The sequence below is a fragment of the Phocoena sinus genome, chromosome 3 (genome assembly GCF_008692025.1).
Source record: "Phocoena sinus isolate mPhoSin1 chromosome 3, mPhoSin1.pri, whole genome shotgun sequence".
Classification (NCBI taxonomy): domain Eukaryota; kingdom Metazoa; phylum Chordata; class Mammalia; order Artiodactyla; family Phocoenidae; genus Phocoena; species Phocoena sinus.
Window position 1 is genome coordinate 100162580 of NC_045765.1, and position 21795 is coordinate 100184374.

At 34.4% G+C, this 21795-nt stretch overlaps 1 protein-coding gene across 1 annotated transcript in view; it reads right to left on the bottom strand.

Annotated features, from left to right (window-relative positions):
* The window catches only part of ADGRV1 (adhesion G protein-coupled receptor V1), a 533314-nt gene that overhangs the window by 158686 nt on the left and 352833 nt on the right, over window positions 1-21795 (bottom strand). Inside the window, exons 83-84 of the mRNA XM_032627062.1 lie at window positions 20140-20256; window positions 10173-10351 (exon numbers count right to left, since the gene is read on the bottom strand). Of these exons, the coding sequence (XP_032482953.1) occupies window positions 10173-10351; window positions 20140-20256 (296 nt within the window). The remainder of the gene's footprint in view (window positions 1-10172; window positions 10352-20139; window positions 20257-21795) is intronic.

Sequence of the window (21795 nt, forward strand, 5' to 3'; positions counted from 1 at the left end):
GTACAGGATACAAAAACCCTTGTAATTATTATTCAAATTAAACTGAATAATGGCAAAGGTATGCTAGACACATTTTGAGGCTATTATATGCCTTCTCTTCATTATCCATAGATACAAGCAATTAATAAAGAACTCTGTCATGCTGTCTGACATTAGCCAAACTAGGTCACTATGGTGACATCATTTGTGGAGAACAGAATTTTATGTTTGTGGGTATACCATAAAGAAGTGATGAGGATTTTCAGTCCTCCATGCAGATGAATTTGAAAACCTACACACAATGGATAAAATCCTAGTTTAATACAGACTATCAAAATTGTTCCCATTTGATTTAGAAAGCTTAAACAGACCAATTTCTACAGAGAACTAGAAAAAGTTATTGAGGGACAACTCCACAAAAAGAAACAGGCCCAGATGGTTTCACAGGGGAATTGTACCAAACCTTTTGAGACCAGACTGTCTCATGCACTGTTAAAAGGAAGAAAAACTCCCTAAGTCCTTTTATAAAGCAAGTAAAACACTGTTACCTAAACCAAATAAAGGCAGTCCAAAGGGAAAAAAAAACTATAAACCAACATCATTCATGAATAGTGATACAATAATACTAAGTGAAATATAAATAAAGAGAATTCAACTCCATATTAAGAAATAATACATCAGCTCGGTGCTTTGTGACCGCCTGGAGGGGTGGGATAGGGAGGGTGGGAGGGAGGGAGACACAAGAGGGAAGAGATATGGGAACATATGTATATGTATAACTGATTCACTTTGTTATAAAGCAGTAACTAACACATCATTGTAAAGCAATTATACCCCAATAAAGATGTTAAAAAAAAAAAAAAAGAAATAATACAATGACCAAGAGGGATTTCTTCTAGGAATGGTAGGTATGCTCTATCTAATAATATCATACATCACATTAATATATTGAGGTACATTAATAAAATCATATGCTTGTCTCCAAAGATGGAGAAAATTGGTGAAATGTGAAGAAGGTTTGCCACTTAGTTAATAGTGTTTTATCACAGTTAATTTCCTGGTTTTGATCACTGTACTATGGTTATATAAGTATGTATATGTATGTCCTTGAGTGAAGGATATATGTGAACTCTGGCAATTTTTTCAACTTTTCTGTGTTTAAAATTCTTTCCAAAATAAAATGTAAGAGAAGAAGATGGATATAGATGGATAGATAGAAAAAGTTTAGAGGAGAGCTACTAAGATAGTGAAAAGACGCAAAAGCATGATATATGTGGAAATATTTGAACAAATAAGAAATGGTTAGCCTGGAAACAAAATAACAGTGACAAACTGAAGGATTATTTAATTGAAATGTTTAGGGTTTTTTTTGGTGTGAATCCAGCAATTAGATTTTGAGCCAGAATCTAAAAGATTTCTACTCTATGTGGAAAGTCCTGGGAGGAAATACATGCTTTCTCATAGAGGAGTTCAAATATAAAGTGAATGAACATTTGTCAGGGATTGCTGTAGAGATTACCCAAGGATTGTAATGGAGACTGGATCCAATGCTTTATAGAGTTCTCTTTTCACCTAGATTCCATCTTGCATGTGAAGAAGAGGATCCAGGGACTTAAGAGAAATCATGAGGGGTGTAAGTCAAAGCACCAGTTGGAATTTTTCTGAGAGAGATACAGCAGTAGTCAGAAAAGCTGAGGCTGGTGCTAGGAGAGCTAAAGCTAACATAAGCTAAGAGAATGAGGTAAGGGTAGTAGAATGAGTTGTATAATCAGTAGCTATAAAAGGTCATATAAACTGAGTATGTTTACAGTAAGAAGTTCAAGAAGCTAACAAGTCTTTGAACAGGGGTTTGAATCATGATATGCCTTTGAGGACATGCCTGGAAGTTTTCCAACCCTTTGATTCTATGATTCTAAGACTTTGTGGAGAAGCATACTCTCAATATTTTTTTTATTTGGAGTTCTGAATAAATGGAAAATGCGAGTCAAAAGCTGCTATTTCTGTTCATGTATTTGTGTGTGTGTGTGTGTGCGTACACACCCATGTGCAATAACATACCACCCACCTGAGAAAATCCTTGAAGAGATCCTGACAACATCTCTCTTCCATAGATTTACTGCAATTTTCTCTAATCCTCAGACGATAGGTAAATAGGCTCCCTGTATTTATAAACATTTTTCATGATTCTCTTTTTAAGTAATTCGATGAAAATAAAGACTCTCATATGATATCATACTTCCCATACAGCGCTGTATCTCCTACTTAGTTCTAATTTAGAATACACAGATTTGTTCTCTATGTTAACAACATTTCTCCTAATATAGTTAGCAAAATTAGATTGTTTTCAGAGGATTGAGTTATTTATAAAACAAGTAATTCAGTTCAGGAGCAGGAAAATCAGAATAGGTTATAATTAAGATTTGTTAAGAGTATCTAAAATAAAACATGATGCCAAAATATTAAGAAACTAAAATACTGAAAAACTAAAAAACTGTAATCGATTTTTAAATTAAGTTATGCATTTTTTCATCACGAGCAAACAAATTCTTAGCTTAAATAGAAGAGAATTCACTTAGGCCTTGGCACATAATAGTTATTCAGTAAGCAATTTGCTGATTTTTTCTTTAAGGTTGAATTCATATGACCTAGCAAGAAAGAGAAAAAAGCAACTGTTTTGGAAGTACAAAATAACCTATCATCTTTGTTATGTCATTTTTACTGTTACTGACATTTATTAATGTGTCAGGGTCTTACAGCTCAGAGGTAGGAATATGGAGATAAGTAAGTCTTCACTCTCCTCCCCTCTGTATGACATGACTCTGCCACTCATTCTCAATCACTCTATCCTTCCATAGTCACATAATTGTTACCCCAGATTAACAGCATATTATCTATTTAGGGACAATGTCTCAGGGCCATATTCCCTTGACTTCTACCCTGGCTCTTGACCCTTCTGTTCTCTTTCCTCTGCATTTGGCACGATAAAGCTAGGGATTTTTCTTCAGATTGTTCCTTTTCCTAGAGCAGTTGAGAAGCCAACCCAAGAAAAATCGGTGGCTACTTCCAAAGACACTAAATATACACCACGCAATAGAGACTACCTCTAGGTACTCTCAACAGAGTTACTGCTGGTAACCAATGGAAATCAATTAAGGACAGACTTCATTTACTTTGGCTTTGTTAAACACTGTTCAACTATAAGATAAAAAAGAAAGCTGGAAGAATTTCTAGCACAATTTTCAAAAAGTGATGAAAATGTCTTTAAAATTTTTTAAAGGTATAGGAAGCCTTCTTTTGTTAACTTTGAGTATAGTACAGTTTTTCATAGTTTCATAGCATTAACCGGCTCAGTGACAAAGAAGCGGTAACAAGTCTATGTTGGGTGTTCTACTTCATAGACAAAAGTAAATTTAAAATTTTATAGGCTCTTTAAAACCTTTCTCTAAATCATGTTGTGTGATTTAAATCTAGATTCAAAAATCCATTACTCTTGGTATATTAGAATTTTATCTATTATATATGTATAAGAAGATTTTTTTTTCTTATAAGATATGACATGCCTCATGCAGTATTTAAAATGTTGAGACATTAGTATCATTTGGTGACTTCCAGGTATTTTAGATACACTTCGCTAACCATATTACTGTGTAAGATTTTATTAGGTATATATTATACAGAAATCATGAAAGTTTTCTCTAAACCCACATTTGTGTAAACTTGCCTTGGTTGTTAAGGCTTTTCTTTTTTCCAGTTCAGATATTTCCATCAAGGGATAAATTAAGCCCCACATTCTTCATAAATTTAGTATTTTTACCATATATTCTGTAATTAATCACTGACCTCCAGGATGAATTTCAATTTACATAGCTAACTTACTCAAGTATTCATAATATAGTATGATTGGTACAATCATACGATTTATGATGGGTTCTGAGTCTACCAAGGTTATATGTAAGAGGTAGTGTTTTAATCTGAAAATAGACACTTTAAAGAGTTGATATTTAAGTTGATGTTTAGAGGAAAAATAGGTATTTTTTTGACAGACATAAAGAAAGAAAAGTATTTGAGACATAGAAGATATAGTTAAAGGTATATGCATAGGAGACCATGGGAAATATCAAGTGATTCAGTTACAAAGGATAACTGGTAAGGATGGGTGGGAAGGATGCTAAAAGAAGCTGGTTCAATAGTTTAGAGTCAAACCGTGGACAACCTAACAATCCATGACCTTGATGGTAATGAAAAGCACCTCCTGGTTTTTAAGCATCAGAGTGATATGGTTATTTCCATTTTTCAAAATTTAGTGAATGGACTGTAAAAGGAAGAAATTAGAGATAAGAACACAAGTTAAGAGGCAACCCAACAGACAAGACAAAGATGACATAAATGAACTGAAGAGATGGTGATGAAATAAGAGATGAAAATGAGAAAGTAGTAGGAAGACATTTAGGAGTTAGACTAGGAAACAATTTGTGATTAATAAGATGTGAAATATAAGGGGAAAACAGTAGAAAAACTCTCAAGTTCACAACATGGGTACCTAGGTAGATGGTGGACTTTTCCTAGGGAATGTAGGTCAAAGCACACATTTACGAGATTATTATTTATTTATTTTTTTTGGCGGTACGCGGGCCTCTCACTGTGCTCCGGACACGCAGGCTCAGTGGCCATGGCTCACGGGCCTAGCCGCTCTGCGGCATGTGGGATCTTCCCAGACCGGGGCACAAACCCGTGTCCTCTGCATCGGCAGGCGGACTCTCAACCACTGCGCCACCAGGGAAGCCCTAAGAGATTAATTTTAAACCTGTAAAATATAAGATAGCTGCATGTCATTCTGGTAAAGATGTTTATTGGACTTCTGAATAAATAATAGAAGTCCCTAAACAAACTCAACTTACAGAGATCTTCTCTGAAAAACACATTATAATAAAACTGTCAAAAATCAAAGACAAAGAAAGAATCTTAAAAGCAGTAAGAGAAAAAAACTTGTAACTTACAAGGAAACCTTCATAATGCCATCAGTGGATTTCTCATCAGAGACCTTAGAGGTATCCCAGAAGAGAGTGGGATGATATATTCAAAGTGCTGAGAGAAAAACCTACCAACCAACAATACCCTACTTGGCAAAGCTGTCCTTAAGAAATTAAGGAGAAATAAAGACTGAAGGAATTCATTACCACTAGCCCCACCTTACAAGAAAAGCTGAAAGGAGTTCCTCAAGCTGAAATGAAAGGATACTAGTCACATGAAAACATATAAAAATATACAACACATGTAAAGGTAAGCATGTAGTCAAATTCAGAATATTCTGATACAGTAGTTAGGTAGTGTGTTCACCAGTTAACTCTACTAAAAAAGTTGAAGGACAGAAGTATTAAAAATAACTATAGCTACATTAATTTGTTAATAAATACACAATATAAAAAGAGGTAAATTGTGACCCAAAAAAGAAAAGGGGAGGAGTAAAAGAGCAGTTTGGTATGCAAATGAAGTTCAGTTGACCAATAAAATAGATTGTTATATCAATAAGATATTTTATGTAAGCCTCACGGTAACCACAAAGCAAAAAACTTACAGTAGACACACAAAAGATAAAGAGAAGGGAATCAAAGCATATCACCATGGAAAAGCACTGATTCAAAAAGGAAAATAGCAAGAGAGGAAAAAAGGAACAATAAAATAGGCAAAAAAACAATTAATAAGATGTATTAGTAAGTCCTTATCGATAATTACTCTAAATGTAAATATATTAAATTCTTCAATATAAAGGCATAGAATGGCTGGATAGATTTTTTTAAAAAAGGTCCAATATATGCTGCCTATAAGAGATTCACTTCAGCTTTATGGACACATATGGGCTCAAAGAGAAGGGATGAGAAAAGATATTCCATCAAGTGGAACTGAAAGTGAGCAGGGGTAGCTATACTTACATCATACAAATAGACTTTAACTCAAATGGTGTAGCAAGAGGTGAAGAAGGCCATTATATAATGATAAAGGGTCAACTTATCAAGAGGATATAATAATCATAAATATATATGTACCCAACATCAGAGAACCCAAATATACTAAGCAAATACTAACCAATCTGAAGGGAGAAGTAGACAAGAATACAATAATAGTAGGGGACTTCAACATCCCACTTTTAACAATGGATATATCACCCAGTCAAACAGTCAATAAGAAAATGTTGGACTTGAGCTATTCTTTAGACCAAATGGACCTAAAAGACATATAGAACATGCCACCCAACAGCAACAGAATATACATTCCTCTCAAGTGCACACAGAACATTCTCTAGGAGAGATCATATATTAGGCCACAAAAAAGTTTTAACAAATCTTAAAAGACTGAAATCATATCAAGTATCTTTTCCAACCACAATAGTATGAAACTAGAAATCAATTACAGGAAGAAAATTGGAAAATTCACAAATATGTGGAAATTAAACAATACATTCCTAAACAACCAACGGGTCAAAGAAGGAATAAAAAGGGAAATTAAAAAAAATATTGAAACAAACAAATATGGAACACAATATACCAAAACTTATACCAAAACTTATGGGATGCAGCAAAAGCAGTTCTAAGATGAAGTTTGTAGTGATAAAAGCCTACATGACGAAAAAAGAAAGATCTCAAACAACCTAACTCTACACCTCAAGGAACTAGGAAAAGAAAAAACGAAGCCCAAAGTTAGCAGAAGGAAGGAAATAATAAAGATTATATACTTCTGGTGGGAATGTAAATTGTTACAACCACTACAGAAAACAGTATGGAGGTTCCTCAAAAAGTTAAAAATAGAACTATCATATGATCCAGCAATCCCACCTCTCGGTATATATATATAAAGGAAATGAAATCAGGATCTTGAAGAGATATTCGCACCCCCATGTTCACAGCAGCATTATTCACAATAGCCAATATATAGAAACAACCTAAGTGTCTGTCTATGAATGAATGCATAAAGATGTGAGATATATATTGCAATACATACAATACACTACAATATTATTCAGCCACAAGAAAGAAGGAAAGCCTGCCATGTGCAACAACATGGATAGACCTTGTGGGCATTATGCTAAGTGAAGTACTTTAGACAGAGAAAGATAGATATTATATAATCTCACTTATATGAGGAATCTTAAAAAAGCTGCACTCATAGAAACAGAGATTAGAATGGTGGTTGCCATGACCTGAGGATGGGGAAAGTGGGGAGATATTGGTCAAAAGGCACAAATTTCTAGCATAAGACAAATAAGTTCTGGGGATCCAACGTACAGCATGGTGACTATAATTAACAATATTACATACTTGCAAGTTGCTAAGAGAAGAAATCTTAAATGTTCTTAACCACACACACACACACACACACACACAAAAGGTAATTATGTGAGGTGATGGAGGTGTTAACTAACCTTATTGTGGTAATTAGTTCAGAATAGATGTGGGTATCAAAGCACCACACCTTAAACTTACAAAATTATATATGTGAGCCATATCTCAATAAAGCTGGGGAAATTTTTTAAAATAAACAAAATAAATACATAGTACCTGGCACATAGTAAGCAAAACAAATAAAATAAATAAGGTAAATAGAATAAAGAAAGAGAAAAGTCAGATAAAACCCAAAAGTAAATCAAGAAGTCTAGAAATTGATGAAATTGAAATGAAATTTAAAATAAATGCACAATAGAGAATATCAAGAAGTCAAAAGTTGAATTTGGGAAAAAACAGTAATATTCATAAACACCCCAGCAAGACTGATGAGGAGAGGAAAAAATAGTGAAAGAAGACACTAATTGTCAATATCAAGAACGAAAAAAGATTCATTACTACAGATCTTATAAACACTAAAACATTTGAATAGTTAGATGGAATGGAAACATTCCTAGAAAAAAAAACAATTTATCAAATTGACACAGAAAGAAATGCATATGGAAACTATGAATAGTTCTATATGTTTACAAGAAAATGAATCTGTAATTAAGTCTTCCTACAAAGAAAACCTGAGGCCTAGTTGGCTTCCTGTGTGACTTCTTCCAAAATAATAAAGAAGAAATATCACTAAACTTGCAAACTTTTTCAGCTAATAGGAAAAGAGCAATCACTTCCTGGTTTTATGAAATTATCATAATTTTGGTTCTAAAAGTTGACAAAAACATTGTAAATAAAACAACTTGAGCATATTAATACACTAGAGATCTACTTAGAGAAAATTCCTCACTAAAAAGAAAGTTCTATTACTGAAAACAACCACTGCACAACAGATGTCCAGTTATTTTACAACCACAAATTCTACCATCTCCAGAGAAAAGGCATGTTTTTGAATGATGATATAAGTATACAATATTTTACAAAAATAACACAGTAATTTATTCTTACATTGAGATTAAAGTAATATCAAAAATACAGAATTTCTTAAAAACTGGAATAAATTCACATGAGTATTCTATGTGAATGAAGAAGAAAAGTAACCTATACTACTTACAAAGGTTAGTCGCTTTTGGTTGAATAAGGCTATAATTTTAAGATTGGGTAAAGGTTAATATATTTTACATTGCATTTATTATAGTTGAGCTGGTAATAAAGAACTTTCTGCAAAAGCCTCAGAATGCAAATATTTTAAGAGTCAGTTGATTTGGACATTCTTGTATAACAGTTTATTTCTCTCTTAAAAATCCTTTTAGAAGCATCAAGAGATAGTTTCTTCTAGTTAACATCACTTTCATCACTTTCATCGGGTGATACACACCCATTTATCCAGACTGGGTGTGTATACATGTGATGCTAAAACTGCTGCCAAATAACTCTGATCTTGCCAGGGAGCTCATGAAAGAGATGGCTACTGGCCACCAGGACTTGTCTCATGGTTACTTTGTACTTGACAAAGAAAGATGCAGAACTTTCTGAAATTAATCCTGGCAGCCCAAGGTTTAAATTAATGCCAGGAGTAGTAATATGTCATAACATAACTGTGAAAAGATACAACCATTCCCTTCTACAAGATCAGGCTTTTAGAATTTTATATCAACAAAATATAATACTATATTTCAATACTATTGTTGTAATGCTATAAATTAATCAGTATGAGGGAATCTTACTGAATTGCAATAAAAAGACTAAATTATTATATATGGTATCTCGATGGGTGTGTGTGTATTACATAGCTCATCTCCTTTGGTTTAATGTGGTATGGGATATTAGTCTGCGATTGCCCATGTGTGAAGTATATCTGCATACACCAATAACAAGTGTTGATTAAGTAAATAATGGATGATCATAATTGATCAGAGGCAATAATAATAAGAAAATGACTTCTGCTTATATAGTACTTTTACTTTAAAAGATTCTTTACATCTATTAACTAATTTTTATCTTCACAATAACCTGTGAGATAATTAGGTAATATTGTCTTCATAAGATTGTGACTAGGCTATTCTTTCTTATTTAGAAATGTTACTTTTTCCTCTAAATCCTCATTACATCAAGGGAGTTGATTAAGCTTTATTACCCAAAGTTGTTTTTTTCTTTTTAACGTGGAGTCAATAAAAGGGGCTGAGGGGTCCTCAAAGTTGTAAGATACCAGATTCAGGATTAAGGCATGCATATATATGTGTGTATAAAGATCCGTCAGATTTCAAGACTACAGTGTACTTTAATAAGAATCTATCAGAAGGACCCAGCTGACCTTACCTCCTTCCCATGTACTTTTGCAGACACTCTCCATTCACTCTGATAGTCTTTTGGTATTTAGGGATTTTATGAATGATGGTGCCTGCCGTGCTCCCCATCCACCCACCCCCAAATATCAGACTCCTTAGATAACATGCCACACTCCAAATTTGTCACTGATTCTATTCTTCACCAAAATTTTCATAGTTCTCTGATTTCACTAGGTATTTCTGTTTGTCCCAATCTAACAAACTAAATTATGGTAAAGTATAAATTGCTGTGAACTGTTTGATACACCAATTCACCTGAGAAAACTGCACCTATCAAAGGAACTGCAGAGGCAATAGTTTCTTATTTATAGAGATAATTAGAGATTTAGAAGGTGTGGCAGGAAGGCAAAGGTCTTCATGGTGCTCCTTCAGTCAGATCCCTTAGTCAACTGCTCCCACCTTCTACCAGTAAAGCTGCCTGGATACAGAAAGGCTGAGGAGGCAGTGTGCTCTGCCTGGATGTACTTACAGGTCACCGTGAATGAGTCCATAGATCTGCGACATGCTCTGATGATAGACTCCTCTCAAAATAACTATGAGGAGAATCACCACAAAAGCTGGAAGTCCCCAACTCAGAAGAAAAAACAGCAGATACCGCCTTTCTGTGTGTTCATCATTCATCACCAGCACGTACCAGAAATTCACAGACTAAGGAAAGAAGCAGAACATAAGATGAACAGGCTCTGGTCTAGTGGCACAGGAAACACACTCACCTGGCTTAGGCATAAAGAGTGACAACAGATCAACAAAGGGCCAGGCTCTACTCAATAACTATAGTTTTGATTTGATTTTTTAAGTCAGTTCACACATTCATTTTTTTATATACCCGAGAAATTCAGGGTATCTCAAAAGTCTGAAAACATTAGTAAATACTTAATTTACTGTACTTTATATTTTGCTTAATTTGTTTTATGACGATTTGACTCAGTCATAATCGTCTGTGATTGTTCTGTCAATGTCTTTGAAGAAACACACAGATACTCAAACTTACTTTCTATATGAACAGTTTCATGATGATAATGAAGTAAATAGTCCTATGTCCCAGACTTTTAAACAATGTTTACTTATTGAGGGCTTATCATGTGGTAGAGTCAGACACTTGTTCCAGGGAATGGGGAGATAGTTGTGACAACAGCCCCAGTCTTAGTCCCAAGTGGGAGACAGACAAGTAAACAGAAAATGTTTGCACAGAGAAAAATGTACTGTGATGGGGTAGGCTTTGCGGCCATTCTCCTTTCTCAATTTACACTCTCTCTTTGTCATTCATTCACTTGATAAATGCTTATTGAGTGCTTACTGCATTTCAAAGGCCCGTCCAGGCACTGGGGCTATAACAGTAACAGAGGTGGTAGGAGTATTTACCTTCTTGAATCTTACTTTCCAAACAAATGGGAAGAAATCATTAAGGAAAACATTTAAATTTATATCATACTTTGTATGTTATTTCTTATCTTCTTAAGATAAAAATATAAAAGGGACAAATGTATATAAAGAGTGAGGGGGATGAAGGGATACATTAGATAAACAGAAGAAGGAATCCGAGGCCTGGAAATGTTACTACTGGCCCCAAATCACACCTAGCGTGTATATAAGCCAAATCTAGAACTTATATATTCTGCCTTCTAGTGTTCTTTTCCCATGAGATCACTTATGTTTAATTATCTTTTATTACAGAAACAACACTGAAAGTCATATCATATATATTTCACACATGATGCTTATCCACTAGATAAACCCCCTTCTCAACTTCATATTGTCGAGTGTGAGTACAGATTAATCATATATGTATATTTTTATACATTAGTGACAACAATCCCAGAGCAAGTGACAACAATCTCAGTTTCTTCATGTGTACAACAAAGCTATTATAAAGATTACATAAGACACTACATATAAAGTGCTAAGCACATAGCACTAAAAAATGTGACCACCTCACTTAAATTTCCTATTAGGATGTCGGACAGTGTGAAAAACAAAAGATAAATAAAGACCAAAAGTAAGCAGTGATACAATGGAAACTCTTCTATGTGAAAAACAACATGCCTAATGTTCCTAGGAAGGCTTTACAGATAGTTTACTGAGGCTTCCAGGTAAGATTCTGTCTGAACCAAAGTAGCCTTGAAGGATTAGTATTGATTGGCCTAAACCAGGAAAGGATAAAAATGTTTGGTTACTTGAAGATTTTTGTCTCTGAATTTTATTTCCTGTCAGCACTCCATATCTTTATGTACATCTGCATCTATCTGAAATTATGAAGGATGTTTTGAGTTGCTGCTTATGTAAATTTGTTCTAACTTCTTTTTAAAAATTATTAGGTCCAAGAGGCTTTTTTCCTCCTTTCTATTATTAGTGTAGGGACATGACTCAAATAGGTGGGACTGTATCAAGTGTCTGATGCTGGAGTGGTCAATACTGCCTGTTTAGAGAATGAAAATTCATGCAAAGTAAGGATGATTAACCCATTTCCAAAATAAAAGTACGGATTATTTATTTTAAATCGATGTTGTATGTATCCTTATAACATGGTAACTCAGTGGTGCAGTCGGTGGAAGAATCAGGAAGGAGCGCACAGATTGGTAAATGACTTGTAAGTTGATTCATCATGATAAAGATTGGGGCATTTCCAAAATGTCCACTTTTACACTTTTTAGAATCACTGAACGTTTCAGCAACTGTCTGACCTTTACCACAGCCTCAGATAAGACTGAGACAAATGTAACTGCTTGTTAGATTTACACACACAATGCTTCTGCTCTAAAGAGCTCAAGGTACAGGGTCACTGATTCTTGAATACTCAGTTAAGCAAATCAAGCTCCAAATGTCATAAGCTTTTGTTAATTAAAAAAAAAAATCTCTTTCCTTCTCAAAAGAATCCAATCATCGAGGTATACTCTAGGGACAGTATTTACCACTATATGACTTTTTTTTTTTTTTTGGCTAAAGAATGGAAACACTATGTAATGAAACAACATCTAATTATTCTGGAAATACCATATGGCCTAAACCTAAGATTTGTGTTGACTAACTCACTTCAAGTTTTACTTGAAATTTAAAATATTTTAATATAGTATGTATGGTAGGTATATTTTGGGATGTATGCCTAGGCCATCAGCGCTCTTCTCTGAACCCTGTCTCCCTCCTTACCTTCCCCCACCCCCTGCCAACATATGCAGGGTGGGCTCATGACCCTGTTCCTCTGCCCACAGCTGTGGATCTGGTGACAAAGCCTGACCCAGGCTGAACCAATCATCTCTCATTGAGTTCCCTGAAATTTTGTGATAGTTAAGCTGGTCAACTGAGAAAAGAAAACATATGAACTTTAGTGGTAGGAGTAGCCAAAGGCACAGTGAAGAGAGAAAGTGTATTTGCAGAGAAGAAGAAGGGACAAAGCCTTTCATTCCTGCTCACAGCTCCTTGAGGTCCAACTGTACTTACAGAACTTGGGTTCAATGAGTTAGCCTATATGCTTATTATTCCTTTTATGATTTGAAAGTTTGCTTGGATTAACTTAGTTTTTCTTCGTTGTTCTAAAAACATTGAGGCATATATTGCTCCTCTGAAGCACTTGGGTTAAAAGCTCCAGTACTGCCATTCTCCACAATAAGGTGGGAGTGGAACATTTGAGATACATTCCTTTCCCTGTAATCGTGGTTCCTCCTTTGTAATCGAAAGTTAGAGTATCAAGAGACCATTATCTTTGCATAATATTTTTATGTTGCCAGATATATAGCATATGTGCCTCAGTATCTGTGTTTATCCAATGTTAGAACTAAAAGAATTATGAAAATTCAGTATAAGTTAAAGGTGTCACTCTCACCAACATGCTTCATACTGACTGAGCACAGCTTACCACACTCACATATTTCTTGCTAAAGACTAAATGTGAATCGAAATTTCAGTACCTAGGTCTCCAGTTACATTTCTATCTCTAGGCTTTAAACACTTTGTTAGAACCATCTTATAGACCATCTCAAGACATCTTATTTAGAGATAAGGAAGCTGAGGCAGCGAGAGAAAAACATAGCTTTTTCATATTTGGGTTAGTTATAGAATAAAGCATCTTGTGAAGACTAAGGTTAAGATTTATTTCCATAGAAAGTCACACAAATGCTGACAATATTATTGTTTCCATGAGAGCTTATTTTTTTGTCCTCATTTTCCCGCACTCATTGTATGTGCCAGTGGAGATGTATTTTCCTGGTTCAAGTATGGAGATAACCCATTCTCTCTCCCTCTCCACTTTTTGCCAGCACTAAATGAGAACTTATAAAGGGCTTAATCAGAATAGAAATGGCTGAAACATATCTGTGAGCTATGGTAGATTAATTTTTGTATACCTTGTAGTACCTAGTAAAATGCTCTGCATACAATCTTTATTGAGAAGTATCAAATAAACGAAGATGTACACAATTTCAATATTTAACAGTTTTCATTGAATTTAATAACAATTTCATAATTTGGTTTAGTTATTGAGTTTATTCATTTATATACTACCTTCTCAGAAAGAATTGTAGAATTGATTTGATTGAACTCCTAATGAAGGGGGTCAATGTAAAACTGGTGGAAACTTACAAATGTTAAATACAACAGTTTAAGAGAAGAAGAATGGAATCCGTATTTACTAATTGGTTAATAAATGTAGACCCCACATTAAGCTATATCTCATTTAATAAAGACAACTGCTCTCCTAAGTTTTATTATTATTATTATTAATACAGGAGCAAACTGAGGACAGGAGAAGTGTATTTCTCAGAATTGGGAATTGAGGCTGTTAGAATTTAAACTGATTCTGATTAAGATGCAAACCAACCAAATGAATTACCCAGATACAATTTAGTTCAAATACAGATAGGAATAAACTAAAAGATGGTGTGTCTATAAGCATATTTACTTACATTCGTATACAGACATGTCTATTTATTTTTAGAGTAACATTTTCAGTGATTACCGCTACTATCTTCCAAGCGTCTGCACAGGAAAATTAAAGCTATACTGCGTTAACTGTTTGATGGTAATAAGTCATAAATGCTTTCCTATGCTCCATAAACACAGATTCATTAGTTTGCTCATATAATATATGCTAATATAATACATATTGTATTTATAAAATATAAAGGAGAAATGCCTTTTCTTAAGTTAAAATAGGCTGCTTGAATCCCATACATTTTCATGATATGTGGAATAAGATTGGAATCTAGCCTGTTGTTTAATATTTGGTTATTAATTGTGTCACCAGAAACCATGCACTGATATATAGCATCAAGTTTAGTCAGAGATCACGGATGCTATTAATTCTGTCATTACCATACGTTCTTAGTCATTCATTTCAGAGGAGAGTCTAAGAAATGTTACCATGTGTCCTTGTTCCAGTTATCCTCCTTTTTAACAATTTTTATAAGGCTTTGTGAGGATTGGAGAATTCAGTATTTCCTGGATATATCATTTTTATCTTGATAATTACCAGTCTGTTGTCCTTATGAATGCTCAAGTACAACTGTGAAATGATTTCTAACTTTATTCTACCATTTAAGAAATATGTTCTTCAAGTAAGCTTTAGTTTCAAAATAAAACGTTATAGTTTTGAGTAAGCTGTGTCCCTCGGCATGAAATGAACAGACTGCAAGGACAATCCAGGCTTGGATACTGATCGTAACTGAAGCAGATTATTATATAATTTAACTTGGTGACAGGAAACGATCATAAAATGGGGCCAAATGAATATACAGGCAAAATTAAGTTTCTATTTACCTATATTATATACTAATATCTCAAATAATTTACTTGTGATTTATTTCCTGCATGAATTCACACATGGTCTGGCAATCCATCTGGCAGCATGTTTCACATAGATGTTAAGAGCAAAGACATTAGTTCTAGGGATTTATTCTATGGATATTCTGTAAGTAAACAAATATTCAGAGTGTAAGGATGTTCCAAGAAACACTGTTTATAATAGCAAAAATAACTGGAAACAACCAGCATTTCATTAATAGGAATCAGAAAAAAATTATGGAATAACCATATTATAGAAGAGAAAAAAAAGTATATCAGTATGGGGTAAACTTATATATATATATATATATACATATATATTTTTTATATATATATATAGTATATATATATATACACTATATGTAAACATATATACACTATATACACACAAACACACACATGTGCTTCTTTATATATTTATAAATATTTATATATTTGTGGAATATATCTGGAGGCATACACAGGAAACCATTAACAGTGTTTAACTTTGAGAGTAGGGCTGAGGGTAGAGCAGAGAGTGGAGAGCATATGAAAGAGGGAGAAATAGATGTACTTTTCATTTAATATTTCTCTATAGTGTTTGATTATGTTTTGTACAATTAGTATATGCTATTTCTAAAATGAAAGCCAATCAAAACAGAAAAAAGAAACAAAAGTTAGAATAATAACTAGGAAAATAGAGCAAAAGTACCATGAGAGCTTAAATTCTCACTGTCAATTTTTCTTAGAGTAGACATAACCCTGCTGTTTCAGTAATTTCAGAGTGATCTTACATGAAGGGCAAACAGAAGGCTAACTCAATTTCCATGGCCAAAAAGGAGTTTGTGAGTTGTATACTTCTAAAAAAATAAGCAAAATAATTTGTTACTCTATTCCCATCATGCACAGTGTGACTTCCCTGTCAAAGAAAGGGAAAGTCTAAAGAAACACTCAGGAAAGGGGACGTCTAAAGAAACAGTCAAGGCCACCAGCTCTGGTCTGGAGCCTGCTATGAGCCACGCGTGCACTTCAGTAAAGAGGTTAGAGGTTATCAGCTTGCTAAGGCTTTTCAGCTCATGTCTGCCTCACACTGTCAGCCCTCTCGTTCTCCTATATCAAGCTAATTCTCTTTTGCAAAAAAAAAAAAAAAAAAAAGTGTAAATTATACTGGAAAAACAGAGTATTTCAACATGTTTCAAAATCTAAGAATTATTAGTCTACATATTTGCTTAGCCGATAATATGGGTAAATTCGTATGGAGTGTGCAGTCTGTACCAGGAATCATTCCAAGCTCTTTCCATGTATTCATTCATTTTTTCTTTTTACAATCCTCAAAGAGAGGTATTGTTATTACAAATCTAATCATTCAATAAGAAAATCTAGGCTCAGAGAAGTTATGCGACATGTTTACCAACAAAATTGCTCTTTACCTACTCTAAAATAGAATCCCTTTTTACTACAGTGTATTAAAAGTATGATGTAAAAGTAAAATAACTTTTCAAGATAAATTCATTTAAATGTATTTATTCTAAGATTGAAGATATAATACAGATCAAAATAAATAATTCTTGCATACTTAGCTCAATGATTAAAAGTTAGTGATTAACTTTTCATCATAAGCTATGCACACATACATATATCAATTTCTCTCCTACATTGCTAGAAATACAAAGTAGAATTATTGAAATGTTAATATTCTTTCAATTTTTTCAACTGTTTGACTAACAAGATTGGATTAACAGTAGTCTTATCTTTTAAATAATGTTTTAAAAACGAATTCTCATTAAAAAAAAAAGATTTTAGCAGACAGTACTTTATAAACAGGAAAACACAGGTTAGTAAAGGGGACAACCTCTGACCACAAAGTAACTCATTAGAAGTAACCTACCTAGAATCAGAAGTTATTGAATTTTTCCCTTGTGGTCACACCACAGACCATGAAAGTGTGTGGTGTACCATCTGAAACATATTAAACTTCACTGGTACTTTAAATAGTTTTCCTAAACCATTAGCCATATAGAAATCTAATTAGTTTACTAAATGTGCATCATCCACAATCATATTTACTCAAAACTGGAAGAAGACATACAGAATAAAGCAATCTCTATTAAGTTGGATGAAATTTTATATGCCATCCCCTAAAGCAGGAAATCTGTCTACAACATATTTGAAAGTTGGTCATTTCCCCCATTTTGAACATATTTCAGTGATTGGACGTTCTCTACTTTTAGACATAGCTTTTTCAACTTTGAAATTCTTACTGACTACAAAAGTTCTTAACGTGATTCAAAATTTGCTTCCCTAATTTTTGACCAATTTGTTCTGGTTCTTCCCAATGAAGCTATATAGTCCATTCTTTCTTTCCTGTAGCATCCCTCCCAGTATCTGTAGACAGCCATCACATCTCACTAAGTTCTTTCCAGGTTAGTTGTCTCCAGCTGCCTCCAAGTTTCTTATAGGACTGTCTTCCAACTTCTCATTGGCTGGTTAATATTCCTGCTGAAAGTGGTTACAGGGTGCCAGGGTTGTCTGACTATTGTTGATTATAATTTAAACATGGCTCTCCCAGCTGCCTCCATACTGTTATTAATGTAACCCAGGTCTGTGTTGTTTTTGTAGTTACTGTAGTTGCTATGGTTTAAGCAATCTGGTCACACATTTGATTGCTACTGAGTTTGGGTTAAATTAAAATTTCAAGTTGTTTACATTAACCCCCATCAGATTATGTCTCTTGCACTCTCATTTTCAAGCTGTCGCAGTACAGGTTTTCTATATTTGTTCTACCTGTACTCTTAACACAGGCAGCTTGCTGTTTTAGCTTGTTTCAGCTCTGTATCATTGCATACCTGATAAGACAGCTCCCTGTGTTTTCATCCAGATCATTCATCAAGAACTGAATAGGTCAGGGACATGGACAAAGACCTTCAGCAAACCGCTATGGACCTCAGTTCAGGAAGATAAATGACAACATACACAGGGCACACATAAAAAGTTCAACTTAGATAAACTACTAAAGGGAGTCAGAGAATCTTGCAAATGCTACTGTAATTTCAGCAAGTATTTATTTTTTGTTGTATGGTTTAGATTTATTTTTTAATTGTTTGGTGGGGGACTGGAGAACACCATAAATTTTCCATAATTAGAGCTGCTCAAAGAGCTATAAAACAATAATTCTATGAGGTAGGAATTATTATCTCCATATGCAGATTTAGAAACAAACCTTGGAGAGAGTCAATAACTTGATTAAGGTTACAAAGATAATAACAGAGCCAGAATTCAAACCCAGATGCAGGCCTCCAATCGTTCCAAGTAGTTCTATTAACTGAACAGTTCAGTTTTCTTCTCCTTCAGAGACAACTATAATATGATACTTGGGAAAAGATCCCTTCCTTGAATCTGTATGGTATTCTCTACTAATAGTATCACCTCACCTTCCTCCAATATTGCCAGATGGTAGACATCCCACATCCTTCTTATTCAACAAGAGAAAAGAATATGCAAGAGCCTGAATGCATCTGTTTACATAGTATACTTCATCTGCGTACTCAGAAACACATATGAAACTATTTCTATCACATGAAAGATGGAACAATACCACCAGAAAGCAGAAATCACTTTCAAAGGCAGCATCTTAGTTGAGCTATTGAATTAGTGACATTAATAGTACTTAAGTGGGATCCAACTCTCACATCAGCCTCTTTATCAAGCAAATCAGCATTAGACAATAGAGAGAATTTGGGACTTCAGTCAGAGAAGGACAGTTCAAATCTCTCCCCAGCCCTTACTAGCTCCTCAGGAGAGTATGCTAGATCTCTTTGGGTTTCACACTATACTCTCTCCCAAAGTGATCTCTTCCAAAGCAATGGCTCCATTTTCCAACTCTAAGTCAGCAATTGTCTAATGTATTTCTCTAGCACGGACCTCTGTTCTGGGATATAGCTCTGCATATTCCACTTCTCCCTGAGTCTCCATTGGAGATCTCACAAGAACTTCACACTCAGCATGTCCTTAAAAATAACCCATCATCTTCTCCCAGTCTCCAGGGATCATTATTTTAGTTCAAGGCACCACTATCTACCCATTCATTCATGCCAGAAACTTGGGTAACATCCTTGGTTCCACCTTCTGCGTTCTTTATAACCAATCTCTACATCTTATAATTCTAGTTTAAGAAAATAATTCTTAGAAGCTGTTCACTTCCCTTTGTCTCTTCTGTTCCCTCTTTGGTTCACACCACCACGTTCTTTCCCCTGAATACAGCTAAAGCTACTTAAGTGGCTCCCATGTCAACTCTTTGCTGAACTCAATGCACTACAAACAGGGAGTTCCTTCTAAAATCCAAATCTCATCATGTCATTCTCTTGCTTAAAAATAATTCTATGACTTTTCATAGAAAAAAAGTTAAAATTTCTTACTGTGCCTTATAGGGTCTGCATCACAAGCCTCATCTCCTACCATTCTCTTATTTCCAACTCTACTAGATTTCTTTTCATTTCTTCAAATTCACTACACTTTCTAATATTGTACAGCTTATAAGGTTTTTCTTGCATTGATCTCCTGGGAATGCAGTGACAGATATATGGAATTACTTCCACTTCAGTATAAAGAATATCAGATATAAAGGCCACTCCATCCAGACACATTGGAAAGCTGAAGGGGGCAGAGGGAGGAAAGGAGGTACCAACCTGGATGAGCATCCAGCTAAACTGGCAAAGATACAGGTAATGTATGACAGCAGCCACAGCTGAACAGCTCTCCTCCGTGAGTTGGGGACTTGCATATGCAGATGCCAGAAATACAATCTGTAAGAAACAAATACTTTTATTTTAAAATCATGATAAAGTCAATCAAGAATATTAAGAAACCATTTTCTTATCTGAATCGACGATTCAATGACTCAAAGGGAAAATAACTTGATTTGTTGCCCAAAATGAGATGACTAAGTCACTCTAAAAATGGCAATACACGGATTTTTATGTTTATAAGAAACAATGAATTATATAAAATTATGCTACACACTGCATCGGACTGTCAAGAGGAAATTCTCAAAGTAAACTCTGTTCTTACAGATGGACAAAAATCATATGAAATACATTTATTTTAGTTAAGTACAAAAGAGAAAATAGAGTGGAAATACCATTCCTTGTGTAAGTCAAAGCTAATAGGAGAGAAAAGAAAGAGAAGAATAAAGCTCTGAGTCTACCATCATCTGCATCCTCTGGTCAGGAAGTACACATATAACAAAATAGACTTAAAATAAATGTAAAATTTCAAACCCTATGGTTACCCTAATTCTTGGATTTTTATTTCGACTACCCTCAAGTCTTTCTTCAAAAGTAACCTTCACAATGGGACCTTTCTTGACCACACGATTTAAAATTACACCCTCTTTTCTTCTCTCCTTCCCACATATGTGATCTCCCTACTCTACCTTTCTGTTTTTTTTAAACAGTGCTTGTCACTTTCTAACATGCTCTCTCATTTGTTTATTTCTTATGTTTCTTGGTCATTGTTAGTGTCACCCACTATAATGTAATCCCTATGAAGGCAGGATCACTGAATGTTTTACTCACTGGTATACCCCACACTCACACAGCCCAGTGTCTGGAACACAGTAGGTACTCTCAAAGTCTATTGGAGGTACTCAGTAAATACTTGTTGAATAAATGGATAAATAAATGCAGTGAAACACTCCTGTGATTTCTATCTATCATTTTCTCTACTATATGACTACTATGTCAAATTTTATAATGGAAAGTATAGATGGCAAGGGAAAATTTGGAGCAATAATAGTGTACTGTAACCTCTCATGGAATAAATTCCCTTCCTCTTTCAGACAGAGACCAAGTCTTTTTAACTTAATATTTTAATAAACTACCACTATACCTGGAATATGCCTGAAATGTTCAATAAATAATTGTTGAAAGAAAGAATGATTGATTCCAAAACAACAGAGGGGTGCTGTAAGGAGAAAACTAGCTGACTTATGCCTCAAAATCTCTCAACTTCTAAAAAGGAAATGCAAATGTCATTAATGTTTCTTGGATTTTAAAAAATGAATACTGTGCTCAAAATCAAATCAGAATATTGTTTTTATTTTCAAATGAAATATACCCCTCCCCAAACCTTTTATTTCAAATGTGTGTACGTTAAATCGTCTTGAAAATTTCTGCCCAGGAGTGTTCCCAGGATGGCATCATTGTGGTGAATGTCAGGATCTGGGATAAGAACTTGCATGCTCCCAGCATCTCTATTTCATGGGGAAAAACTTACCTTAACCAGTCTCCTTAGTCAATTACAGAAGAACCAAAATGCTAATTAATAAATTCACAATAATACAT